Source organism: Onychomys torridus, chromosome 1 (genome assembly GCF_903995425.1).
Source record: "Onychomys torridus chromosome 1, mOncTor1.1, whole genome shotgun sequence".
NCBI lineage: Eukaryota > Metazoa > Chordata > Mammalia > Rodentia > Cricetidae > Onychomys > Onychomys torridus.
The window spans coordinates 111,572,333-111,600,192 of record NC_050443.1 but is presented as its reverse complement, the minus strand read 5'-3'; the positions used below and the strand labels follow the sequence as shown (position 1 = coordinate 111,600,192).

The 27,860-nt window shown below is 44.3% G+C and overlaps 2 protein-coding genes across 2 annotated transcripts in view; one reads left to right on the top strand and one right to left on the bottom strand.

Annotated features, from left to right (window-relative positions):
• The window catches only part of Fank1 (fibronectin type III and ankyrin repeat domains 1), a 107,674-nt gene extending 90,974 nt beyond the window's left edge, over positions 1 to 16,700 (bottom strand). Inside the window, exon 1 of the mRNA XM_036168666.1 lies at positions 16,578 to 16,700. Within this exon, the coding sequence (XP_036024559.1) occupies positions 16,578 to 16,590 (13 nt within the window). The 5' untranslated portion in view covers positions 16,591 to 16,700. The remainder of the gene's footprint in view (positions 1 to 16,577) is intronic.
• Positions 16,701 to 16,737: 37 nt separating this feature from the next.
• Dhx32 (DEAH-box helicase 32 (putative)) overlaps positions 16,738 to 27,860 on the top strand; it is a 59,071-nt gene continuing 47,948 nt past the window's right edge. The window contains exon 1 of the mRNA XM_036196707.1: positions 16,738 to 16,936. The gene's annotated coding sequence lies outside the window, so the exon portion shown is untranslated. The remainder of the gene's footprint in view (positions 16,937 to 27,860) is intronic.

The following is a 27,860-nucleotide window of genomic DNA, read 5'->3' as shown; positions in this document are numbered from 1 at the left end:
AGTTTGAGGTCAGTCTGGTCTATAGAGCAAGTTCTAGGCAGCCAAGGTTATATAGAGAGACCCTGTTTCCAAACATATATGTGTATGTACGTATGCGTGTATGAAAAAATAAAGGTTCATCCACTTTACAGCATGTTTCAGAATTGTTTTCCTTCTCAAGGCTGCATGATACTCCACTATATAGATCACGTTTTGTCTATCATTTGTGAATGGGCAGTTGGGTGACTTCCATTTTGGGACTGTCAGTAATAACATATACTTTACAACATATCTTTACACCAATATACATAAACAATCAAAAGAGCTTGGCCCAGGCCCTCACAGAAGGCTATGTCCCTGAGCCATGACAAGTATTCTCTTTGTAAACTGACTTCCTCCTTCTGGGACATGGTCAGGGGCTGCTCCTCACAGGTGAAGTCTTGTTGGAGAATTCCCTTTTGCTTTTCCGATCCCCTGGAGGAGTGAACCAGGGCAATGAAAGAGACTGTGACTAAAGGGACAATGGATGGCGTGTGTAGCAATCACCCCACGTTAATAACCAGAGTGATCTAGAAATGCCCATGGATTACAAATTACAGGGTAGACCTACACATCCCTTCACCATGGACCACTCTGTGTCTTTCGGCTCACACTTGCCTGACTTCCAATCATGTCTCTTGTGTGCTCCACATGTTAGAGTTTAGGACCACTGGCAACACATGTGTGTGGTTCTAAGCACAGACATCAGTGGGCTCCACTTAGGACCTTCCTCACCTGCATTATTATCAAGTTTATCTCCACATTCTGATTCACAGTTGTGCCTGATCTCTGGATTTCCCTTTGGAGTGTTAAGAACACCTTCCTGGTTAGTTAATAAGTTGAATATCATTTTACATCTGTATAACAGCCATCATCTTCCCAATGTTTGAAAAACTATCTTGTAACAAAGACTAAGTCACACCCATTCATGAGTTGATTTCTTGCTTCTCTGTGGAGCAGCAGCCCAGCCAGCCCTGGGACACTCTTCAGGAAATAGGACTGTTAGCCAGACATGGGGGTTAAAGCCATGCCCAGTTAGTACACATCCTGCTGACCTCTGGTGTGGGGGAACCAGATCTACCTGTCTACCCCGCCTTTCCCAGGCTTTATGACTATTGTCTCCTCTTTGGTATAATCACACAGCTCACTGCCAGCACCCATCTCTGCACAGACCTCACTTTAGGGAAGAAAAGGACACTCGCTTCTAGCTCACTGCTTCTCCACTGGGGCCATGGCAGGAAGAATGACTGCTTCCCTAGGCTAGGAAGGGCAGGGAGAATGGCAAAAACTGAATCCTTCGAGGCTCTTCAGATGAAAAATATTTTTCACATTTAATTTTTCTTGCTAGGGAGAACTTAGTTTTTAACTAACTTTAATACAGTTAAGAAACACCAGTTTGGGGGCTGGGACATAGCTGACTGGTATATACCTTTGCCCAACATGAATCAGGCCCTGAGAGAAGAACAAGAAAAATAAAGGGAGCAGAGAACCCCTGCTTTGGTCAATTGCTCCTTCCCAGTGTCACGTGGTACTCTTTATCCAGTTTTCTGCCCTGCCTCCCATTTCCTAAGTCAGCTGATAACTTGAGTGCCTGTGACTCACCTGCCCATGAGCATGGTAGCAAACCTGGCTTCTGGCTTGGTGGAGTTTACAATCCAGTGGGCGTCAGGCATACAGATGACAACCCAAGATGACTGAAACCAAAAAGAACAAAAAAGGGAAGCAGAAAAGGATGCTGAAAGGGAACTTCGGCAAACCAAGGAAAAAGTAACACAAACCTATAAGGTAAATGTGGCTGCTCTGAATGATGCTGGAAACTACGCCCTCCACACGGTGGGCGGGGAAGGAGTGACATCCATGTTCTACAGCGGCATGGGTATTAGGGAGTTGAGAAGCAACAGTTCTAAGGCCACAGTCAGAGCGATGTCCATGATAGCCACCGCCCTGTGAAAGAGGACAGGTCTTTTCCATACCACCCACACACACTTGTGCTATCCAGGCTTCCTGACATTCAGCTGACTGGCTCAGATCTACATCTTATTTGTTCTCTTCTGGATCTTGTTTCTACTAAGTGTTTTGCTGGAGCATGAACAGTCATCACAGGCCTCACCCAATGGCAGGCACCATGCACACAGCTTGGTTCATCCACAGGGATGCCACAACGTAGGTTTGAGCAAAGCAGGAGCTGACATGCAAACAACCAGGCTTCCCAATTCCTGTGCCCTTTGGTGACTTACCAACTGTGCAGCTGGCATCACTGCAGTGCAATGACTAATCTGTTTTTATCTAAAATTAACTCAAAGTAAGCAGATGCCAGCTGAAGGTAGTAGGGGCAGAGTGTCCTCAGGAGAGACCCATTTAGCAGAAAAGAGCTGTGGCAAGCCAGCCTGACTCATGCTGACACTATCTAGAATCAAATGGCTCTGATGGGGACCTGTAAGGAAAGCTCCCAGAGCACCAAGCTTTTGGACATGCCCAGCTCCTGGCAGACCACTAGAGAACTGAGTGTAGGTGTCAGACAAAACCAACAACCCTTGAAACAGAAGTTCGTAATCATGAAAGAGTAGCAAGTCATTGGCACAGCTCTAGAATTGTCTGTCAGTCAGCACCAACTGTTTGGACCTGTCTATGTGCGTCCTCTTCCCTTTCCAAGAATCAAACAAATAATGGTTCACTGTCTTGTATTTCCAAGATACACAATTCATTACATTTTGTGATTTCTGGACCTTTGGGGATTTGAGGGGACAGAGTTGTAAGTGGATAGCTGACCTCCCAAGGTCTGTGATTACAGACATGTGCCATTTCACTTAAAGTTTTAGAAGCTTTTGAGGGTATGGTAGTTTGAATGTAATTGGCCCCCATAATCTCATAGGGAGTGGCACTACTAGGAGGTATGGCCTTGTTGGAGGAAGTGTGTCACTGTGGAAGCAGGCTTTGATGTTTCCTATGCTCAAGATACAGCCTAGTGTCTCAGTGACTTCCTGTTTCCAGCAAGATGTAGGACTCTCAGCTACTACTCCAGTACCATGTCTTCCTGCATGCCACCATGTTCACTATCATGATGATAGTGGACTGAACCCCTGAAACTGTAAGTGAGCCACCCCATTAAATGTTTTCTTTATAAGAGTTACAGTGGTCATGGTGTCATGTCTCTTCACAGCAATAAAAACCCTAACTAAGAGACAGGGGTCCAAATAGCTGGTTAATACTGGTTCATACTGAAGTCAGAAGCATGTTAAATAGATGAAACATCTCAACCAAGAGCACAAGTAGTTGTACAACCACTGTGGAAATCAGTATGGAGGTTCCTCAGAAAATTGGGAACCGATCTACCTCAAGACCCAGCCATACCACTCTTGGGCATATACACAAGGAATGCTCAATCATACCACAAAGATACATGCTCAACTATGTTCATAGCTGCACTATTTGGAATAGCCAGAAACTGGAAACAACCTAGATGCCCATCAACTGAAGGATGGATTAAGAAAATGTGGTACATATACACAATGGAGTACTACTCAGCAGAGAAAAACAACAATGACAGCATGAAATTTGCAGGCAAATGGATGGAACTAGAAAATATCAAGCCGAGTGAGGTAACCCAAACCCAGAAGGACAAACATGATATGTACTCACTCATAAGTGGAGTCTAGATATAAAGCAAAGAACAATCAGACTGCAACCCACAGAACCATGGAGGCTATATATATAGCATGGGGGACCGTAGGATGACTGTGGTTTATAGTAAGTTTTGGTTTTACTCAATTACTGAGCAAGCCTCAATGAAACATTTCACTATTAAGATAAGAATTTATACTGTATCAAGCTAATAATAGAATTAATTAATTAATTAATTTTAAAAAAAGAGCACAAGTAGTAACGTTTGTCTCATTAGTGTCTTCACCACGTCAATTAAATTTCCAACAGCTGGACTACAAAAGGCAAGAAGTTTAAGTTGCCAGTGATCTCAGGTTATATTATGGAGACAGTTAATACAAAAATTAAATAAATAAATAATAAATAGATAAATAAATAAGCAGTGTCCATTGTGGTGGTACATGCCTTTAATCTCAACACCAACATAGTGAGACCCATCTTTAAAAAGAGCAAAAGAGATTATGTTAATGAGTTGGCAATAGCAATACTGGTCCCCAAATGAAGGGAGGAAGGGTGACAGTCTGGATTCATTGCTCCTTTTCCACTGGAAACATAGGTGTTAATCCTTCAAAGTGGCAGAGCAAACAGGTTTTTTTCTTGTGTGCAAATAATTTTCTCTATTGGCATCCAAAAGCCTAGGTTCCACTGACCTCCATAAGAAAGATACCCATGGCTGTGTGTAGGGGTGGGGGTGGGGAGGGGATAAAGGTAGAGCAGGATGCAGTGTGATTGTTGATTATGTCTTAGCATCAGTGTAAGTCAACACCCACAATGACCAGGACACTGACAGCAGCCATGTCTTCAGTCTCTGACTGATGTGGCATTTGGGCCCAAAACAAAGGAAACATTTTCATAAACAGAACTTGATAGAATATGTTTGATAACACATTTCTTGTCCACTAACAGGTGCCTTTGGGGATAATGTCTCCTGTCATCAAAAAGAGATCTTGCAGTGTGAGGTGTTGAAGGGAAACAAAGACAAATGCTGTGAACAAAAGCAGAAAGAAGGATCCACCACTAATGCTGAAATAAAGTCCAAACACATTACAGATGGGAAACAATAATAACTTAAGATTTTTTTCACTGCTGGGCAGTGGTGGTACATGCCTGTAATCCCAGTACTCGGGAGGCAGAGGCAGGTGGATCTCTGTGAGTTAGAGGCCAGCCTGGTCTACAGAGCTAGTCCAGGACAGGCTCCAAAAGCTACAGAGAAACCCTGTCTCGAAAAAAACAAACAAACAAACAAAAAAAAAAAAAGATTTTTTTTTCACCATCAAAATGGTAAAAGTCCAAATAACCCACTGGGTTCAACTGGCTGTGGGGAAAGGTGAGCTCACACTTGTCGCTGCTGAGAATGACGTTTGTTACCCCTGGGAACCATTGCTAGAGTTTGGATGCCCATGTTCTCCTAAGGCCCGTGTGTTGAAGGCTTGATCCCCAGCAAGGAGATGCAGTTGAGGTGAGGCCTGTGGGGGAGTCTTGGGTCACTAGAAATGTGCCCCTCTACTGGGGTCCCCAGTTTCCTCACGGGCACATTTCTAAACACTTTTAGTGTTTTAAGTAAAGTGGCCACACTGGTCTCCCACTGCCGCTGTAACCACAAACAACTGCTTACAACAACAGCAGACACACTTTCACTTACAGTTCTGAAGGGCACAAATCCAAAATGCATCTTAAAGGGTTCAAGTCCAGGGTTAGGTCCTCCTGCAGGCCCTCTTCTGTACCTCTCTGGTGTGTCCCAAACTCCCTGACTCAGGTCCTTAGATCACGCCAACCTCTGCTTTCATTTTTGATGACTGCCCTGGCTAGGCCTGGCCTTCTGCCCCCCTCTAATAAGGACACGTGGTTGATTAGATGAGGCCCACCTAGATAAGACATCGCATGCTCTCCATCTGCACATCCTCAACCACAAAGCCTCCTTCAGCTCCAGGCTGACATACATACAGATTCAGGGCCTTAGCTGTGGTTATCTTTGACTCAGTAGCAAATAACTAGAAGTGAGTCTCCATCAATTGTGGACCGGTTAAATAAATTACGATAAATTGCTGTAATAGAATACCATCATTCTACCAACAACGAGAAAACTCATTATGAACTAAAAAGAAAGCTCTCCGAAATGTTCAACTGAAAAGAGCCAGGCACAGGCCAGGGAAAGAAATGCAACACAAACCATCTGCTTCTATTCCTAATATTATTAAAGTATATCAAGTTAGAAAGTAATGGATAGGAATGGAGTAGGAACATTACCAAATGACTTTTCACTAAATGCTCCATAATTTTTTGTTTCAAAAACCCGTAACTGTAGCACTTATTCCAAGAGTGAGACAAGATCTAAAAAGAGGAGAAAGAAATCCAAGAGGAAAAGCAGTGACGGATGGAGAGTCCAGGGCAGGTGGAACCAAGCTAGCAGGCAGGGTCTCTCAAGGCAAAAGCCACAAGTCGTGGCTAGGGCTAGTGCACAATGGGGGCACACTCACCAACATGTAAGAGGCTGCACTCCACACCAAAAAACCATACTAGATCATACAGGATTCCAATGCTACATAACCAATTACCATCAACTAGCAGTTCACCCTGCAAACAGTTACCTCAAATGAGTTCAGTGGGACAGATACCCAAAAGGAAATACGGGGGAAAGACTTGAATGGGCACTTCATGTAAATACATTTAAGTAGCCTAATAAAAATACATTTACAAACTTAATATTGTTAGTTAATGTGGAAAGAATAATGAGACACATCTGCTTTGGGAAGAAGGGGCAGAGCAAATATCAGCAAACATGGAGAACAGCTGGGCTCCAAGGCCCTCTGGTACAGTGCCTTGCTGCACATGTGGTAGCTAATAGAGGTGCATGGACCTGGGCAAACTTTGCCACTTGGCAGGGCATTCTACTCCTGGGCATGTTCCAAATGAAATAAATGCACATGTGTTGGGGAAAAGGGAACCTTCATTCACTGTTGGTCCAGGCACACCAGAAATCAGTGTGGAGAATTCTCAAAAAGCTACAAATAAATCTATCAAATGACCCAGCGATACCACTCCTTGGCATATGCCCAAAGGACTCAACGTCTTATTCACGGACACTTGCTCAGCCACGTTCCCCGCTGCTCTATTCTCAATAGCTAGGAAATGGAAACAACCAAACTGTCCTTCAATCAATGACAATGAAAACGTGGTACACGTACACTATGGAACACTAGCCAGCTGTAAAATGAAATCATGAAATGTGCAGGTATACGGATGGAACTACAACAGGTCATACTGAGCGAGGTAGCCCAAACCTACAAGGACAAATGTGGCATGTTCTGTCATTGGAGGCTCCTAGCTCCAAATCGTCAGATGTGAGCTTGTAGTAACTACAGAAATCAGGAAAGCAGGAGACGACCATTGCTGCGGTGGGGGTGGGGGAGCGATAGAGAGGAATAACAGATCAAATGATCTGACCAGGGAACGGGACAAGGGCTCTTTACGTGGGAGGAGGGAGGTAAATACAGAATAAGGGAAAGGATGGAAGAGGGTAAAATAACAGGAAAGGTGTCCGAGAAAGTAAAAAAACAAAAAAACATACTATTATCTGTCTACCTAAAAAATACTATAATACACATATGTCTATGTATAAATGTATAGTTAATGTAATTTTCGCATCTGGACAAACAGTGCTCCCTCCAAGAGCCAAAGATTACCTAACAAAAAATCCCAATACCAGACATCAGAAAGCCCTCTTGAGTGTTGGTCTCCATTGTCCAAGAGACTCCCATGATAGTACAGGCTACTGCTATTGCTCTTGGTTGATAATCCAGCCCCACCCCCACCCCTGAGGTGGAAATAAGTCCCTACTGCTGAAGACATCGGGCACTTCAGACACTGGGCCCAGAGGCCCCTGAGCTGGAACTGATTTGAAAGCTTCCTCCGTGAGGACTAGCTCTTGTGGTATCAGAAGGCACCGCGTAAGCTTCCAAAAGAGGGAAGTAATCTACCAAGCTATGGCATCTATGGACCACGGTGACAAGCATGGGACAGAAACCCTAAAGGTGCAGTTGTGCTAACATCTGTAAACTGGGTGATCATGTGGTGTATCCATTAGCTTTCTGTTGCTGTGATAAACAGTGTGACCAAAAGCAACTAGGGAGAGAAAAGAGTTTATTTTGTTTACACTTCCACATCACAGTCCATCACACTGAAGGGAGTCAGGGCAGGAACCTGGAGGCAGGAACCTGGAGGCAGGAACTGAAGCAGAGGCCATGGAGGAGACTGCTTCCAGCCTTGCTCCTCATGGTTTGCTCAGCCTGCTTGCTTATGCCATCCAGGACCACCTGCCCCAGGTGGCACTACCCACAGTGGGCTGGGTCATTAATCAAAAGCAAGCCCTCCGGACTTTGCCCACAGGCCAATCTCACAGAGGAAATTCCTCAAGTAATGTTCCCTTTTCCCAGATGGTTCTAACTTGTATTAAGTTGACAAAAAAAAACAAAAACAAAAACAAAAACAAAAACAAAAAAAAAAAAACCCAACTAATCAACATACATGGATGTGATAAATTTTCAATTTAACTAAACAGTGTTTGTAGAATTTGTGTGTGTGTGTGTGTGTGTGTGTGTGTGTGTGTGTGTGTGTATTGGTTGATGGTTTCTCTATGTAGCTTTGGTGCCTTTCCTGGATCTCAGTCTGTAGCTCAGGCTGGCCTTGAACTCACAGAGATCTGCCTGCCTCTGCCTCTGCCTCTTGAGTGCTGGGATTAAAGGCGTGTGCCACTACTGCCCAGCAGGATTTGTATATTCTATTATATACACTAAAAATAAACATTTAGCAGGGTGGTGGTGCTGTACACCTTTAATCCCAGGTAGAGGTAGGCAGATATCTGAGTTTGAGGCCAGCCTGATCTACAGAGTGAGTTCCAGGATAGCCAGGGCTATAAAGAGAAACCCTGCCTTGAAAAACTAAACAAACAAACAAACAAACAAATAAAAATAAACACTGACTTCTAGAGAGGAACAAATACACTCAGAAAGCAACATTCTATCCAACATGGGCTGATTTTGTTCACCAGAGAATTTGTGTAATCCCAAATAATGGAAGCAACCAGATCATCTTTCTCACTGACTGTGTCTGTAAGGTCATGTCATTGTTTTGTCAGTTCAGTGAGTAGAGTGATTGCATAAACCCATAAACTGGACATGGACCTGTAATCCTAGAACTGGAGAAGTGGAGACAGGAGGATCAGAAGTTCAAGGTCAACCTCAGCTACATACAGCCTTCAAGGCCAGCCAGTCATCCTTGACACTCTGTTTCAAGGAAGTTTCTTATGAAGAAACAGACTGATCATAGCATGTTAGAGGGAAAAAACAAAACAAAACAAAACAAAACAAAACAAAACAAAAACAAACACACAAAAAAAAAAACCCTGCAGACTCAGTTCCAAGGAGACAGATCAACTCTGGGTCAGGAGTTAAGGGAGGATAAGCTGCTGTACAAAGTTTCTGAGAAATAGTGGCGCCCAGTGTTAATATTCTGACTCACCCCTTTTGGGGCTGTCCTGTGCCCTGACATAAAAGCCTCATTTTTAAGGAAAACTCCCTTTCCTTTCCTATCTCTCCATTCCCAAGCGGCGTGCACACCTCCACCTTCTCTTTCTTCCTTGTCTCCTTCTTCCCTATCTTTCTCTTCATCTCTCTATTATAATAAACTCTCCACGTGGATGCAGCGCCTGGGTGTGAATGACTTTTCACTCGCCCCTGCATCTGCCAGCTGGGATACTCTGCCCCAGCCAGCTTGGGGATCCCCACTCATAACACCCAAGAGCATGGTTGTTGTTTTTATTATTTATTTATTTTCATTTTGTGTGTATGTTTTGCTTGCATGTGTATTGCAGAGCGTGTAAAGGCCAGAAGAAGGCGCTGTTGGATACCTTGGAATTAGAGTTAGCAGGCAGCTGTGAACCACCATGTGCTTGGTACTGAACCAGGTCCTGTGTGAGGGCCATCTCTGCAGCCCCAGGAAAGGTTGTAAAGTACAAACAGGTGGATGGATGGAGGGGAGCCAGGAATATGAGAAGAGTGAGGGCTCTGGACGAACTGTAAGAGGTCAGGAACACAGATAAAAGAATGGGCGCCTGAATTTTGATAATGGCTTGCCTCATAGCGCCCCACCCCCACCCCCACCCCCGTTGAAAAGTTCCCAAGAGAATCCCATAGGGTCTCAGAGCGCCTGACTTCTCAGCCACACATATACCTTACCTCAGCTGGGCCTTGTTTACTGAGTGAGTTCTTTCTTACACCTGAATTTACTGAGTCATACAGGGCTTCCTTGGAAGCAACTGGAAAGCACACGGCTCCTCCTTGAATCTGGTTGGCTGCTTAGAAGGAGACAAGTTGTAACAGTGTTTCCCTGGCCCAGTAAGGCCAAGGACAACTAAATTAGCAGGAAGCAGACACTGTCTGGGGACAAGCTGGGTGCACCCAAGTTCCTGGGGACACGGCTTCAACCACGAAGCCTTTCTGTGGCTGACTGGGCATCACAGGTCAGGATTGTCTTGATTTTCAGTATTCTGGTGGGGATTTTAAAACAGAACAGTTTAAACGTGTTACTTTAAAATTGCTTTTTAAAAATTTTAAATTTGATTTATATAAGCATTTACTTTTTAATAAGGTTTGAATTGTAGCCTAATTGAAATAATTGCTATTCTTTAGGGATTAACATTACTTAAGAAAAAAATCACCACAGATTTGTTAAACAATTCCTATACTCAAGAAAGAAATGAGTTTTAAATTCCCATTGGCCTCCCAGAGGATGGATGATTTCAAGTACTCCATGCTAATGCAAGCGTTTTGTAAGGTCTTCTGACCTGGAGGTCCCTTGATCCTAAGACGATGACTTATTTCCTTGATCATACCAGATAAAATGAGGCTCTCAAAACATCCATTTAGGTTAGGAAGAGAAGTGGAATTCGTGAGGTATTTGTAACCAACCTGACATTTCTAAGCACCTGACTTAAATGAACTTTGCCCAAGGGGGCCTTGAAGTTTATCCGGAGCACAGCCCTCCTGCTGGAGAAGACAACAGCCCTCTTTTGTAAATGTATTGTCCTGGGGAAATAAAACTAGGCAGTGCCATCCATTCCATAAGTGTTTGTTTAAGGACCCTGGAACAGTGATAAAGATCGCAGACAGGATCTTGCCCTCTTTAGCCTATTCAACATGGTAGGAGAAGTCGAGTTATTTAATTAACAAACCATTAAATTGTGATTATTGTTATGGAAAGCTCAGAGAGAGGAATGGCATTAGGGAGGGGGCACCTCTACATCAGGAAGTCGGTGAAGGAGTGGATGAGGGGGGCTACTTAAGCAAAGACTAGAAGGATATGAAGGCTCCTTCTCACTGGAGCTGAGGAGCAGGAGGGAGCAGGAGAGGGGTGGGGGAGGGGTGGCGCTCTTGATGGCTCAGAGGGCATCTAGTGTGTTGGGAAGAACTGAATAAACATAATAGAGCTAAGATCCCAATGCGATGTGTGAGAGGCACCTAGTCCATAATAAGAACTTTAGAGGGCTTTGTGGGGAAAGAGAGGCAGGGCAGAAATCAGTGGACCATACAATCAAGGTTATTCGAAGTACTGATGGCAGCGGGAGGGGAGGAAGAGGGCACATCCTGGGTACACCTTGAAGGCTGGTGACAAGGGCATGTGTGAGGGTTGGTGCAGGAACAAGAATCTAAGATGACTCCAACTTCCTGCTGGAGTGAGTAGGAAGATGGCGGAGACAAGTGGACAAACAGGTTTGAAGGGAGGAGGCACTCCTCTGCTGGATGATGCCCCAGCCCCTTAGTAAACTCGGCCCTTTACACCTCTGAGTGGAGTTTGTTTTTTTGTGTTTTTGAGACAGGGTCTCCTCTATCCTGGGCTGGCCTTGAACTCACCATGTCACCCAAATGACCCTGAGCATCTGATCCTTCTGCCTCTACCACCAGAGTGTTAGGATTACAGGCCTATGACACACTCCTGGCTTTAGTAGCCTGGCCTACTTTAGGATGCATAGTATATGTATAGGAAAAGAAATTATATATGTAAATATAATTAGGTAAATTTTTCACACACACACACACACACAGCCTTGTGTCATCCACTTGACACATATCAAACACAGTATTGGTAACTGACCCAGGATTTGTAGGGAGTGGAAGCAGGAGGGAGGGACTTATCTTGCTCATTTGATAAACAAATTCAGTTTTTGCATCTGGTAATTATGCACAGGTTATATTCAAATTGCAGGTTTCTTCAGGTTTGTCTGTTTATTCTAAAGGTGCCAAAGATACCCAAATCCTGGTATTAGATATTAGGGAATGGATGGTACTGTTAGAATTAAATGGGTTTTGCCATCCTTTGGGGACAGGGTCTCACTATCTAGCCTTGCCTGGCCTGGAACCACAGACATCCATTTGCCTCTGTGCTGCCCCACCCCTACCAGTGCTGGGATCAAAAGTGTATAAGACAATGCTCAGTTTAAATTATTTTTAAAGAAAAATAAAAAGAAGATATACATTCCCTGTGTGATCTTATATGCAGGTTATCTGCCTAATAGTGAAGTTAGTTTACAAAGAAAATAATTAGAGGTAAATGTGCAAGCCAAGACTCCAAGCCACCCTGAGCAGCCCAAGGTCATGAGCTGATTTCATTTGCCCTTTCCCTGGGGAATCATTTCTTGGCTCATTGCCTCGCTACTATTCTTTAGCACAGTGGAAGCCCCCACCATCCTAGCTTAGTGCCAGAGTTTAAGCCAGCTGTGGGGTCTGAGAGGTTTGTGTTTATTGGCTTTTAATGACTCAGCTAACAGGGATCATTACTAAAAGTAATAGGAAGCTAAGAGTGTGGAAACGGAACGATTGGACTGGCAGGTTATTTCTAGCAGTTCCTTAGCGCTGCCCTTAGATATACAACTAATTCTTTACAGTAATTAAGAAGGATCCTCCCTCTTAATTAATTTACTAGTGCTACATAAAACTGCTCTGGTGTTATCGAGACACCTCAGTATCAGAAGGAATAGTGTATACACAGATTATGCGCTCCATAATCCCCGGCCTAACAACTCAGTGTTGCTATAATTCCATTAATGGTGTTATTGAAATTGTTTATAGTTAGTACTGGTTAGTATCATATCCCTCATGCTTCTGTTACCTCTGAAAGAATCAACTATTTCCTGTCTTGGAAAAGATCTGGTTGGATACAAATATTGACAGTAAAAGAGACCAGAGATTAGATTAGGCCTTTTAAATATTAACTGACTGTGGTTCACACTTATCCAAAATAGCATTTATTAGATTGTGAAAGATTTCCTAAGGTGGTGATTTCTGAATTATTTAAAATGAATACAAATACATTTTAGTATTGTGAAAGGAGATAAATCCCATCGTTACATTGCATAAATAACTTGGTGTGTATTTTCTACTTTAATGGGATGGGAAACAAACATTAATAACTATATTAGCTAGGTATGGTGGCATGTCTTTGGTCACAGCACTTGGGATACAGAAGCAGGTAGGTCTTTGTAAGTTCAAGGCCAGCCTGGTCTACATATTGACTTCCAGGCCAGCCAGGACTACATAGTAAGACCCTGTCTCAGATTTTAAAAGTACTCTTTCACGTGTCTATGTGAGTGTGCATATATGTATGTATGGATGCATGCATGTACCTGTGGATGTCCAAGTTTGATGTTGGAAATTTTGGGTTTTTTTTTCTCCCTTATTCATTGAGTCAGGGGTTCCCAATCAAACCCAGAGCTTGCCCAAACAGCTAGTCACCTTGCTGTGGGGACTCCTGTCACTGCCTTCTCAGGCTGAGATTACAGGCCAGCTGCCATGCCCACCCAGCATTTATGTGGGTTCTGAGGAGTGGAATTCAGGTCTTCAGTCTTCTTACAAGGGCAAGCATTTTAACTGCCAGGATACCTCCCCAGCCCCAGATGTAATAAAACTTCTTATTCAGCTTTCAAAGCCTTCCTGAGCTTGTTCCCATTGGGTTTTTCAGGTTCATCTGTTTTCTCCCTGCCCAGACAACTTCGTCTCTTCTTGTTGACTATATCTTAATTGTTTTGCTCTGCTCCTGGACCTTTCTTCTCCAAGTTTAGGGCCTATGTACTAGGGAAATCTCATGGGAACTACCTCTCCTCATTGACCAGATTATTGTGCAAGCCAAATGCTTCATCCTTTCTCTTGGAAGCCTCTGTCTACCTCTCCTTCCCCAGTTTCAGACCTTGGGAGGTTGTAGTAGTTCCTAAATGGGTCTCTGTGATGATGTAACTCTTGAGATGACCCAGACAGACACTGTACTCTGTTTAATCCCTAGTTCCCACAAAGGGCTGCAACACAGTAGGAACCAGGAAAAGAGAACAGATAAAAGCATAGAGCATTGAAGATTCTGAAGTCTGCAATGTATGCCTTTAAACAGTAACACAAACTTACAGAAATAAAACTGCTGTCTTTAGAAAATAGTTCACAGCTAAAGGTGTAGCTAAGTTGGTAGAGGGCTTGTCTGTAAACCACCAAATCGATATTCCATCATAGCACCACATGAGGGTGGCCAAGGCCTATAACCACAGCATTCTGAAGGATCAGAAGTTCAAGGTTACATAGTGCAAATGAGACTAACCTGGGGATATATGAGACCCCTCCACACACACACACACACACACACACACACACACATACACACACACATCATTTGGATCATTTCTCTCTGGAAAGATCACACACAGCCTGACATCAGTTTGATAAGAGACTAAAAGTCCTAGCATTGCTGTATGTTCATTATTTTTCCAGAAGGTTTGATAAAATGTACAATCCAGGAAGTTTTAAACACAAATGATAGATATTGGAAAAAAACCCTACCAATCCAAAGCAACTGTAACACCCAACTTGTAGACTTTCTGTTCAGCAAGTAAGTTAAAAGAAAGGGGAGAAAATCTTTAAAATTTTCTTGTTATTAAGAAATGACCTTTTTTAAATGCCAGAATTTACCCCTAGGATCATGGATTTGGTCTAAATATTTTATTTTTGAAATTATGCAAAAAAGACTTGATTTATTTTAATATTGAACAGAATCCTGTAAAGGTTTAAGTCCTTTCAAGGCTCCTGTCAAACAGTGTGCTTGTTGTAAGAACAAAGGAGGCAATAAAATAGTTTGGGTGGGGAGGAGGAAAGGAGCACCTAGGACAAAGTCCCTAGAAAGATTGGGGAAAAACAACAACAACCAACAGTCAGGTGAGTTCCAGCACTTATCAGTTCTAGCAACTGTAAACAGCACACCCTTGGTCATATATCAAACACAACTTTGTAGTCCCTCTTGGTAGCCCACACCTTTGATCCTAGCGCTCCATAAACCTGTGAATTTGAGGCCAGACTGGTCTACACAGTGAGTTCCAAGCTAGCCAGAGAGATATAGCAAGACCCTGTTTCAAATGAAACAAAACAAAAAGAAAAAAAAGAAAGTTGTAACCCCAGCACTTTCAGAATCCTGAGGCAAGAAGATTGCCATCAGTTCAGGAGGGTCAAGAAGCCTGCCAGGAATTCAAGGTCAACCTGGGCTGCGTGAGACAAATAAGACTTGGAATATTAAACAAACAAACAAACAAACAAACAAACCCAGGGCTGGGGAAATGACTCCATGCATACAATGCTTGCACAAAGTATGAGAGCCAGATCCTATATAAAAAGTCAAGTGTGGTGGTGAGATTGTAATTCTAGCCCTCTGGAGTTCTAGCTAGCCAGTTTGCCTAGCCTAGTTGACAAGAGCTCTAGAACAGTGAGACACCCTGTGTCAAAGAGATAGCTCAGCTATCATGAATACCTACTCCTCTTCAAGGGGACCCACGTCCAATTCCCAGCATCCACATATCTGCTCACAACAGGCTGTAACTACAGTTCAAGGAGATCTGGTTCCCTCTTCTGGCCTCTACAGGCACAAAGAACGCTAGTGGTGCACAGACATACATGTAGGCAAGACGTCTGTACACATGAAAATAAAATTTAATTAAAAAAACCAAGGTGGGTGGCACTTAAGAAATGACACCTGAGCTGGGTGGTGGTGGTGGTGGTGCAGGCGGCGGCACGCCTTTAATCCCAGCACTGGGGAGGCAGAGGCAAGTGGATCTCTGTGAGTTCGAGGCCAGCTGGATCTACTAAGCAAGTTCTAGGACAGGCTTACAAAGCTACACAGAGAAACTCTGTCTTGAAAAACAAAAACAACAACAAAAGAAATGACACCACCCACTTGAGTGTGCACCTGTATGGCACCTGCATACATGCGCACGAACACATACATGCACAAGCACACAGACAAGCAACAAAGAACGGGGAAATTAAAAAAATAAAAGAAGGAAGGAAGGGAGGGAGGGAGGGAGGGAGGGAAGGAGGGAGGGAGGGAAGGAGGGAGAAGAAGGAAAGAAAGAAAGAAGGAAGGAAGGAAGGAAGGAAGGAAGGAAGGAAGGAAAGAAAGAAGGAAGGAAAGAAAGGAAGGAAAGAAAGAAAGGAGGAAAGAAAAGGAAGGAGGAAAGAAAAGGAAGGAGGAAAGAAAAGGAAGGAAGGAAGGAAAGAAAAGGAAGGAAGGATGGAAGGATGGATGGATGAAAGGATGAAAGTTTGTTATGTATCTTATGCTGGGAGGAGGCACGTGAGTTATATATACCCCAGACTTTTGGAGTAAGGTCGAGGGGAGGCAAGATCGCATAAATACAAGACCCAGGCTCCTTGCAGGTTCATTAAGACTCAGAAAGCACCATTCACCATTAGTGAACCCACTACTCGTGAGGGCTTCAGCAGTGCGCTGTGGAATCTGCGGATCGTATGGTCCTGGGTTCGAGACCTGGCCCAGCAGGCTTGGCCTCTCTGCCCGCACTCCAGGCCCAGCCCTCCGCTTACTGTAGGGCTCCATGGTCAGCTGCTCTCCAGGCCCCTCGGGCCGAGCCCTGGCGGCGCCGCCCTCCTAACGCCTGTTCTCCGTGACGGGCGTCGCTCGGGTTGTCCTGACAACCGCGGATGGGGCCGGGCGGGGCCCGGCGGACGGCGAGAGGGAGGGACCAAAAAGTGACGTGAAAACACGGAGCCGCGCACGGGCGGGAGCAGCGTAGGGGGTCGGGGCTGGGGACCTCGGCTGCTCAGTCGGAGCCACGCCCCGAGCTTGGGAAGCCGCCGTCAGCTTCTGTCGGGACCACGCGAGCGTCGGCCGAGCTCGGGAAGCTCTCACTGGCTCCGTTCGGCCTCGGTGGCCGCCGCTGCAGGTAACGGCAGGGCAGGCGGCCGGGGAGCTGGGAGGCCGCGCACCTGTTGCAGCCCCGCCCGACACGGCACAGCTGAGGGTGAGGGCGCCTCAGCTCCGGAGGGAGGGTTGCAGCTCTAGGCTGAGCTCCCCTGGACCCGGGAGGGTCTGGGACCGGACGCCCCCAAGACGCGCCAGTGAGAGTCAGAATAGACCCTGCTCCAGCTGGAGGACCCAGCCATTGCACCGCAGTAACCCCAACTAGAGTCGGGGCTTCCCCTACACCTGGCGTCGGCCCAGGTCAGGGTCCGGATGACCCCGAGACGCCCGGGTGAGAGTCAGGAGAGACCCTGCTCCTGCTGGAGGACCTGGCCTTTGCACAGCTCTACCCTGTCCCCAGGGTGAGGGTCCATGGCGCCAGGATGTTACAGCAGGTCATGGCCCCTTGATAACGTCCGGTGAGGACGTCCTACTGCTTGGGGGAGGTGGAGCAGAGAATCAGGCCTTTGCGTGGTAGCTCCCTTTCAGGATGGGTTCCCCTGCACCAGGACATCGCCCCAGGTCAAGGCCAGGATGACCCTGAGACTCCTGGGTTTGGGTGCCCTCCACTCTGCCTGAAGGACTCACCCATTGCACAGCGTGTTCCACAGTGGGGTGTCCGACCGCTCTGGCCTAGGTGAGCGTGGGACTGTTTGATAGTGAAAACAGTTCGTGCCTCAGTAGTAGGCCAAGCCTGTCTCCTGAAACCCTGGGCAGTCCCTCCCCAAGTCTTCTTGCTCAGTCATCCCTACTATCACCTATCACATTTCAGGCGGTGGGCCCTGCCTGGGATCTTGCTGACTGGTTTAGTTTGTGTGTGTGTGTGTGTGTGTGTGTGTGTGTGTGTGTGTGTGTGCTACGATAGTCTCGTTTTTGGGGAGGGGGGTGGGGAGGAGTCATCGGGCGTGTGTGTGTGTGTGCGTGTGCGTGTGCGTGTGTGTCTGTGTGTATGTGTTACGATATTCTCATTTTGGGGAGGGGGGTGGGGAGTAGTCATTGGGCGTGTGTGTGTGTGTGTGTGTGTGTGTGTGTGTGTGTGTGTGTGTGTGTTACGATATTCTCATTTTGAGGAGGGAGGTGGGGAGGAGTCATCGAATCAGCCCAACTGTGTAGGACACTGGTTGCAAAGGTGCTGATCCAGGTTTTGCTTGAAGAAAGGTGTAAAAATCACGAGGGAGTTTTAGCCTGTATGCTGTAAAATTTTCAAACCACCCCAGAGAGTGTCACTGGTTAAGGAGGGGGCGGGGGAGAGCCGGAAGGAAGGAAGAAAAATGGAGAAGAGATAAGGATGGGAATGAGAAAGTGCAGAGGGGCAGGGGGAAATTGCAGGATTGATTTAGCATTCAGGTCTGGAGATTAGAGCCCCTCCATTAATTCCCACTGCTTCCATAGACAGTACTAGAGGAAAAATGGAAGGCCCAGCTGTATTGGGGTCATATAAGGGATTGCTCATCATCGTTGCCAGAGGAGAGATGTCTATTCTGTGGGTGTCAAGGACACAGGGGAGAATTACTTTCCACTAAGGGAAACATTCAAAGCTTCAATTCAAGAAGCATCAATTCTGCGATGGAAACAGACATTTATAATAGTCTACCAAATTAGGCTCCCCTCTCTGGTTCTGTGAGGGTGATGTCAAAGCAAGGAGGCTTATGTGTGGGTGTTGACAAGCAGTGTGATTTATGCAGAATTCATACTTCCTAAGTTAAAGTGCCAAACTGAGAAATTCAGGTTGGAAGTAAATGTATCGTGAGATGTTTCCCATAATGTCCCTACAACTTAGGGAAGGAGGAGCCAGGGTAAGATTCTAGGTGCTTCTGTACACAATATTTCCCAAACTCTGGTTTGCATAAACAAAATCAGGATGAGACCTTTCTCATCCAAGACAGGGTTATGCCTGTCAGTAATGCAATAGCAAATGTCACAAACAAGCTTGCCATTACTGACATACACAAAAAAACACAAAAAAAGGTAAAGTTAAACTGTCCAAAACAGTAGGCTAGATATTGGGAGGAGGGTGCTTTTTTTTTTTTTTTTTTTAAAGAAAAGTGACAAATCTCCGTGCTAAGGTAATAAAGACTAAATGTAGTGATTGAATGTGAATTTTAAGAATGGAAAGGTGCTGGGCGGTGGTGGCATATGCCTTTAATCCCAGCACTCTGGAAGCAGAGGCAAGCGGATCTCTTTGAGTTCGAGGCCAGCCTGGTCTACAAAGCAAGTTCCAGGAAAGGCGCAAAGCTACACAGAGAAACCCTGTCTCGAAAAACCAAAAAAAAAAAAAAAAAAAAAAAAAAAGAGGAATTGATGGTGTACCTTGTAGTGGTTGAGAAGAGACTGAATCCTTGAAGAAGTCTCACTCAATCCATAAAGGCAACTAACTGTGAAATCGAGATTTTAGGGGATGTCATACCTGTGAAAAAAACAACTGGCTAGGAGGTGACAGCGGAGAGGGACAGTATTTATCATTTCCCCTCTAGAACCTAGCACAGTACACTTGCTCAATGGAGGAGAAGAATTTGCCTGTAGGGAGTTTTATCATCAGAGAAGATGCCCATGGCCAGAAACTGTTAATGGGTTAGGACTTGGAAGTGAATGGTAAAGTTTTTATTGTCACTTTGGTTTTTTTTTTTTTTTCTTCTACTATTACGTCTATTAACTTTGGCTCCATGTTCAGTGTTATTATTGGTGGTCAAAGGAAAACAAAAGGCACTCCATGGGGGGTGGGTGCTTTGTTTTTAAGTTTCCAAGTTTCTTTGTGCTTGCAGAGCCGGAGACATCACTACTTAGCTGATGTGTAACTCAAGGTAGCCAGAAAGACATAAAAAGGTGCAGCTGTTTCTTTTTCTTAGATCTGTTGGCCACTCTCAGAATGAAAAGTAAAGACCACTCAGTTGAGGTTAACTTGATTTAGCACAAATAAGGCAGCCAAAATCACATCACTTCAGCATGTAGGTTCAGTTTCCTTCCCCTTTTCTCATAACTGGGAGAAGGTTTTCTTTTGCTTTGAAGAATTTTTTTGTTGTTGTTAGCATGGTTTGGGTCTTTTTTCCTCTCTGCTACTTTCTGAATTCATTAAGGAGCCCAGTCAGAGGTAGACTACAGCCTGATTTCCCTATCTGCTTTTGTGTTGTCCCCAAACCTGTTACAAACTGCACTGAAACTATCCGACCGCTGGATGCTTGGCACTCTGCTCTCCTCATCAATGGTGCAATGGTGCTCCAGGATCTGGCTGTTTCTCGCTTGCCAGCATATCTTCCAGGAGGAGGCTCTTGCCCACTAAGTGAACTTCTCTCCCACTGGAGGGACTCTACAATGGCGCTCTTAGCTCCAAAACTACACTTTCTTCTAATAGTTTTCTCTCTTTTGTTTTTGGATCTTGAACCTCTGATTAAACTTTGGTTTCTTTTCCGTAAACCCACAGCATGCTGCTTCCATAGTTCCTTTAGTGCAGAGGGGCTTTGGTTGTATCTGATGTCTTGAGAGGGACAGTAGCAGAGAGAACAGCTTGCAAACTTTTTACCAGTCTGCATTTCTAGGTACACCTCTTTGGGAAAGCTGGGAGCTGCTCTTTGCTCATTATTAGATGGCGGGTTGTCTAATAATTTAGTGAGAATCGGAACAAATTATGTGTAATTTTCGGGACAGGGATAGATATAACTCAGTTGGTAGAATACTTAGTGTGAACTAAGTCTTGGGTTCAGTTCCCACCCAGTATAAACTAAATGTGCTGTCCCACAACTGTAACCTCTGCACTGGTGAGGTAGAGGAAGAGGATCAGAAGTCCAAAGCCATTCTTGGGGGAGCTGGAGAAATGGCTCAGAGGTTAAAAGCACTGGCTGTTCTTCCAGAGGTCCTGAGTTCAATTCCCAGCAACCACATGGTGGCTCACAACCATCTGTAATGAGATCTGGTGCCCTCTTCTGGTCTCCAGGCATACTTACAGGCAGAACACTGTATACATAATAAATAAATAAATCTTTTTTTTTTTTTTAAGCCATTCTTGGTGACGTGGTGAGTTCAAGGCCAGCCTAGGCTACATGAGACCCTACTTCAAATAGTAATAGGGAAGTGCTAATAGATAATGGATACTGATATCTTCCATGTTAGAACTCTTCCTCTCCCCCAGACAGGGTTTCTCTGGGTAATAGCTTTGGCTGTCCTGGAACTCACTTTGTAGATCAGGTTGGCCTTGAACTCAGAGATCCGCCTGCTTCTGCATCCCAAGTTCTGGGATAAAAGGTGTGCACCACCATGCCCAGTGTAAAAGGAAATTTTAAATGTGGAGTTTTTCAATGGAAAAGGCAGCGTTGGCATAGGGCAAACATTTATTGAACAGTCACAGTGTGCCACCCTAACATTGTTTTGTTTTTTTTTTTTCATAAATGGAGAATGCCCAGGGGAGGGGGTGTGAGGGCAGGAGGACTTCCCCATCAAATGATAACTTGGGCAGTAGACAGAAGGCAAGTGTGGGCAGTAGTTGAGGCTGGCTGAATCTGTACATAGAAGAGAGCAAGTGAAGCCAGAGAGAAGCTAGGAGGTTACAAAGAGCCCTTAAGGACTGGATTTTTCTTTAAAGGGAATAAAAATTGGGGTGAATGACATGATCCATTTTGCATATGGAAAGGATCAAAGATTAGTGACAGTCAAAAATTAGAGACAGAAAAACAATGGGAGGGCCATTTGTTTTTGTTTAAGGTATGGAGAGGAGATCACTAGGAGTAGGTTTTGGTGACTGTGGTGCCCATGTTGTGGGTAGTGGGGAGCCACTGGAAAGAGCAGACTTGGAGGTCTTGGTGATGCAGGGTAAAGGTAAAGGAGAAGACGAGGCTACCCCCTCAAGTCTGATGTCAGCAGTAAGGTGGATTCTCCAGCTGTTTGTTGAAGTCTAGAACACAAAAGAAAGAAGCAAGCTTTGTAAAGAATATGACAAATGGGCCAGCCAGTGATGGCGCACGCCTTTAATCCTAGCACTTGGGAGGCAGAAGCAGGGTTATCCCTGAGTTTGAGGCCAGCCTGGGCTACAGAGTGAGTTCCAGGACAGCCAGGGCTACATGGAAACCCTGTCTCAAAAACAAAACATCATCAACAACAAAAACAGATATGACAATGGAGCTGGACAGTAGTGGCCCACATCTTTAATCTAAGCACTTGGGAGGCAGAGGCAGGTGGATCTCTTGAGTTTGAGCAAGTCCAGCTTGGTCTACAGAGCAAGTTCAGGACAGCTAGGGCTACACAGAGAAACCCTGTGTGTGTGTGTGTAGGGGGGGTAATGACTAATGGACTGTGTGCTGAGTTCAGGTTGAAACATGAGCACATGCTTGTATGCTGCCCCATAAGCAATAGTTGGACACGTGGATCTGCAACCACAAAAGCCTGCAAGGAAGCCAGGAAACAGCACCAAGCATTCAGAACGGTTTTCTCATAGTGTCTTTAGTAAGAGAAAGGGGTTCAGGCCCCTGGGGCACACGTGTTTTACAGTGGAAGAGGGTGGCGGTGGGAGACCCTCCCAGACTAAGAAAAGGGTGGCCACAAAGGTAAGCTGACCTGGGGGAAGGGTTTTGAGGAGTGCAGGTCTGGCCATTCCCTGAAATCATTGTGCTCTCCATCCCAACCCAGCAGAGTGGTTACAGTTTGTCAACAAGAAAAGAAAGCTGCTAGGCATTTCTAGGGCTCAAGTTCTCTATTTAAGACAATAATTCATGAAAAATGTAACTTCAGAAGTTGGTACTAATGATGCCTCGGGTGGGTGGTAGGCTATGGTACTTGTATGTTTGCTCTGTTGCTTGATTGCTTGGGGGAAAAGGAGTATTGAAGAACACGGTGGCGAATGACTGTGATCACAACACTCACGTGCTTGAGGCAGGAGGTGGAAGGTAGCCTGAGCTACGTAGTGAACCCCTGTCTTCTAAGTAAGTAAATTAATGATTTTTTTTTTCTTTTTTTGGAGCTGAGGATCAATCCCCGGGCCTACCACTGAGCTAAATCCCCAACCCCAAATTAATGAATTTTAAAAGTTCAATAAGATGGCTAAAAGTTCATTTTATAAATTTCAGAGATAAAATATATGTCATATTTCTTAGGGAGACTGACGGGTGTATGATCCTCAGATCTTAGCTGTGCTGGGTTCTACCCATGCATGCAGGAGTAAGCCAAGTTAATATTTTTCAGTGTATTGACTCTGCTTTAAGGAGCCCTTAAGCTATTATACAATCAAAAGTGATTAAAAAAATTAATATTGGAAAGACAAAGCACTTCACTATGGGGAGTTGAAGTATGAACATTAAGAAGACTTTCTGGCCATACACCATGGTGCACAGCTTTAACCCCAGCACAGGGGAAGCAGAGTGGATCTCTGTGAGTTTGAGGCCAGCCTGGTCTATGTAGTGAATTCTAGGACAGTCAGGGCTCTGTATAGAGAGACCTCATCTCAAAAACAAAAAACAAAACAAAATACAACCATACCAATAAAAAAGTCTAAATCTAAAAATATTTAAATTATAATGTATGATTCTTTGACATCCATGTAGAGCAGTGAAATGGCTTAGTAGGTAGAGGTGCCTGCCACTAAGCCTGTGAAACTGAGTCCAGTTCCCAGAGCCCACATGGTAAGAAGAGAGCCAGCTCCTGTAAGTTATCCTCTGACCTCCATACAAGTGCCCTCATGGCCCCCATACAAAATAAATAAATGCATACATTTTAAAATTAATTGTGCAAATGATTATTCATGGTGCATTTGATATGGAACAATGTTGAATAAAGACAGAATGGTTTTCTAGGTGATTTTCCAAAAGCTGATGAATTTTTTTTAATTTATATTTTATGTTTATGGGTGGTTTGCCTGCACGTATGTCTGGGCCCCTCATGCGCCTAATGCCAAAAGAGGGAATTGATTCCCCCTTGAAAAATGGTTTAAGATGGTTGTGAGCATTCATGTGGGTGCTAGGAATTGAACCCAGGTCCTCTGGAAGAGCAGCCAGTGCTCTTAACCACTGAGCCATTTCTCCAGTCTCAAAGATGGAGAACAAATTTCATTTGTTTACTTTAACTTGATGTCACTGTTTTTGAAGTCTAGAAATACGGTTTGAAAAATAAAATTTGAATTTTGACCTTATCTTTTCCAGAGAGTCTTTAAGTAGCTCCTAGAAAGCAAATACATTTTGGAGAAGTTTGGCCCTGTAAAAACATGGGCAGAAAAAAAAGAAAAAAGACAGAGCCTTGCTGTACAGCCCAGGCTAGCCTGAACTTCTAGTTTTGCCTCAGCTTTGGGCATGCTGGGGTTACAGGCCTGTGCCAACGCACGCAGCCTTATGAAAATCTCAGGAACATGACTCCATTGTGTCAATGGAAGCATTCTGTAGCTGAGAAAGCACACATGCTAAGTATTTGACTTGTAGGCCTGTGAGGGCAGTTAGAACCATGCCTTTCAAATACATAAACAAGATCTGCAAACAGATCTGTACCTGATTGACTTCAAAAACATCATTCTATTGACATATATTATGTGTGTATTATTTGTATATGTATGTATGTAGGCAGTGCACCATACCACAGCAGATACTTGTGGAAGTCACAGGGCAACTTTCAGGATTCTGTCCTCAGATCAGCGGACTTGGAAAAGAGTATCTTTTCCTGCCCCCTTTTAAAAACACTATCTTACATCTCCCGTGGAGTAAAGTGTTTCTTCAGCCTGTACTGATATAATAAAAACTCCTTTTCTTTTTTGAGACAGTCTCACTGTGTAGTTCTGACTCTCCTGGAACTGGCTTTATAGTAGACCAGGTTGGCCTCAAACTCCCAAAGATCTGCCTGCTTCTGCCACCTGAGTGCTGGAAGTAAAGCGGTGGGCCACTTCACCCAGCCAAGCCCCTGTGCTTAGGAAATTGGGAAGAAGAGCAGTTGCATGGCCCAGCAGGCACCATACACTAATCCAGGATCAAGCTGGGGCCATACTGCCTGACTTCAAACACCTGCTGTGTCACAGCCAAGATGCTAAAAATTGGGTAAATTAACTAAACCTCTGAAGGCTTAAACTTCCTCATTTGGAAAAAAAAAAAAAAAAAATGAGACTGATAAAGTAAACCCTCACGGAGTTCTTAAGGGTTTAAGTGAAATAATCCATATAAAGTGCTTAAATGCTTAACAGCATCTGGCATAAAATACGCATGCTGTAAATGCTAATCAGTAGACTTATCATCGTCATCATCATTAATCCAACTTCAGGAGTGTGTGGATCTGTGTTCTCCAACTGTGGTCTGCAGATGGGTGCCGGCCCAGCCTTCTTGTCATGTGAGGAGAGGAGTTGGTACCTGGACTTTTGGCTACAGTGAGAGAGGCGGTGAGTTCATTTACACACTGAGACTGGCTGCTCTGGGTCAATACTTGGCATAAAATTGCCATGGAATACTGGACCTATTATCATGTGCTCCAGAAAAACAGATGGCCTTTTATCCTAGCTCTCATTTGCCATCCTTATTCCCTCTCTTTTTTAAACATTAGCATTGTGGGTTGTAAATATATTGTTTGTTGCTTCAGTGAATCATTACTGATCACATTGCCCATGCGCAGCCCTGAGTCTGTTTTCTAGGAGTTGCAAACATAACTCTGAAACCATCTCTATGCTAGAGCAAAAGGTATATAAAGCATGAGAACCAGGAACTAGAGCTGATTAAGCTTTTAGGCTTTTGAGTATCAGTTCAGCTGAGATCCATTTGGATGAGGACTCAGAGGCATCCAGTCTGAGGCAACAGGATCAGCTGAGGAATTGGCAAGGTGAGGAAGCTGTGGCTTGTTCTGCTTCTCTGATCTCCCAGCGTGAACCCCAGTACCTGGCTCCAGGTTTGTTTTTATTAATAAGACTCTTTCACATTCATGCTACATCTAGTACCCAACGTTTGTGGTATGAAATCACACACACAAAAAAAGCCGCTTGCCTGTGGCCTTGTGGGTCCCAGCTCAGACCCGAGCTACACTTTGCCTGTTGTGGTGGCACACTGGTTGGATTTACTGAAGGAGGCAGAGGCAGGAGGATTCCAAGTTTGAGGCTGGCCTAGGAGGCTAGCTAAGGAGAAGCTTTGGCCAGGGCCGAGCCACAAAAAGTGGTGGTAGGATGGTGAAGGCAGAGTCTGCTGCTTTGAGTTGCTGGCTCCTTCTCATCATGTTGGTGACTGCAGTGATACTGCTACCTGGGACAAAAGGTTTACTGATGCTCTTTAAGATTCTCTTTAAGATGCATGCTACACACCCCCACACTTAGCTTTTACACAGATGCTGGGGATCGAACCCATGTCTTCATGCTTATGCAGCAAGCCCTTTATCCACTGAGCCGGCTGCACAGCTCCTGATTTACAGTGCTCTTACTGTGCACCCAGAGATTTCTGCTCTTATAAAAACAGTGGTTTAATTACCAAGACTGAATACTTTGTACCATCTTTCCTCAGTGTGCCTCAGATTACTGTGTCTTTACATTCTGTTGTATTACAGTCTTTGATTTAAAAAACTGCTGTTTGGGTTGCTGGCTTGAATTTCATGGGGAAAAAATTAAACAGATTTTGGCTTATAAGGACAAAATTTCCTAATTTTTGAAGTCTCTCTAAATATTATTCTGCCACTTATACTGTTTTTTGTGCAAAGTGACATTCTCAGCACTTAATAATTCTAAAATCAAAATGTCAGTTTAACCTTAAAAAGCCCTGAGAAAGCTTCATGTCCTGCAGGGTATCTGTCAGTTAACCTTAAAAAGCCCTGAAGAAGCTTCATGTCCTGCAGGGTATCTGTCAGTTAACCTTAAAAAGCCCTGAAGAAGCTTCATGTCCTGCAGGGTATCCAGCCAAGATTCATTCTTTCTGTAAAAATAAGCAAACATGCAAGTGTCATTAATATGCAGATTTGCCTTTGCCTTTAGTAAACAGCAATACTGTGTATATGCCAAAGAATTGCTTTAAAAGTGAATTTCTTTGTGATTTATGATCAGTAAATGTCTGATGTATCTATCGATTTTACGCACCCTTGTAACCAGGGTCATGTCAAGTTTCTGAGGTTATAAAGGGATGATGAGCAGAAAGCACTAAGAAGCCTTGCAGAAGAGACCTGTCTAATCATTTGCTCTCATGTGCAAACACATGAGTCATGAATGATTTACTGCTGTGTAGATATTGAGGGAACATCAGAGAAATTAAAATCCTAGAGAGCCTTCGCATTGGCTACATGTGAAGCGGGGCAACACATAAAAGAGTGAATTAAAAGAGGTGAGATATTTTATACCTGTCCTGTAGACCCAAGTCTTGAGGCCAACTGACCTTTTAGATCTACTGGAAAATGATATTAAAGGTTTTTTGTCAAGAAATTTTCCTTAGCAGGGGACTGGGGAGGTGGTTCAGTGGTTAAGAGCACTTGTTCTTCCAGAGGACTTGGGATAAACACGCATTAAGCAAAACACCCATACACATAAGATAAATATTAAAAAAAACATAAAGAGAAATGTTCCTTAGTTTGTAATAATTCTTAGGGTTTTATTGTTGCATGAATTGCATTTACTGGTTTCTCCTGCTGGGTGTCCCTGCTTATAACCACTCCTATTGTGCTTTGTGCCTTAACTTAACCTCTTACTGGTTCCCTCATAGCTGGATCTCAAGGGAAACTTTAACAAAACTAAAGGCAGGTGATGAAAAGATAGACAGGGTTGAAGACAAGAGTATACTGTCAAACTTAAGATGAAGATTGCCAGGAAAGCAGAGAACTTTTAAAAAGTTGGTCAAGAAGTGTCCGAGTTATCCCACATGTGAACAGCCTTTGTACCAGTGTCAGGCCACTTGTGGCTCCCTCTCATTGTTGAAATCAGCTGCCCAAATTTGCCTGTCTCTCCTGCGTGGACCAGCCTTGCTTTCCTTTTAGTTGCTTGGCAATAAGATGCA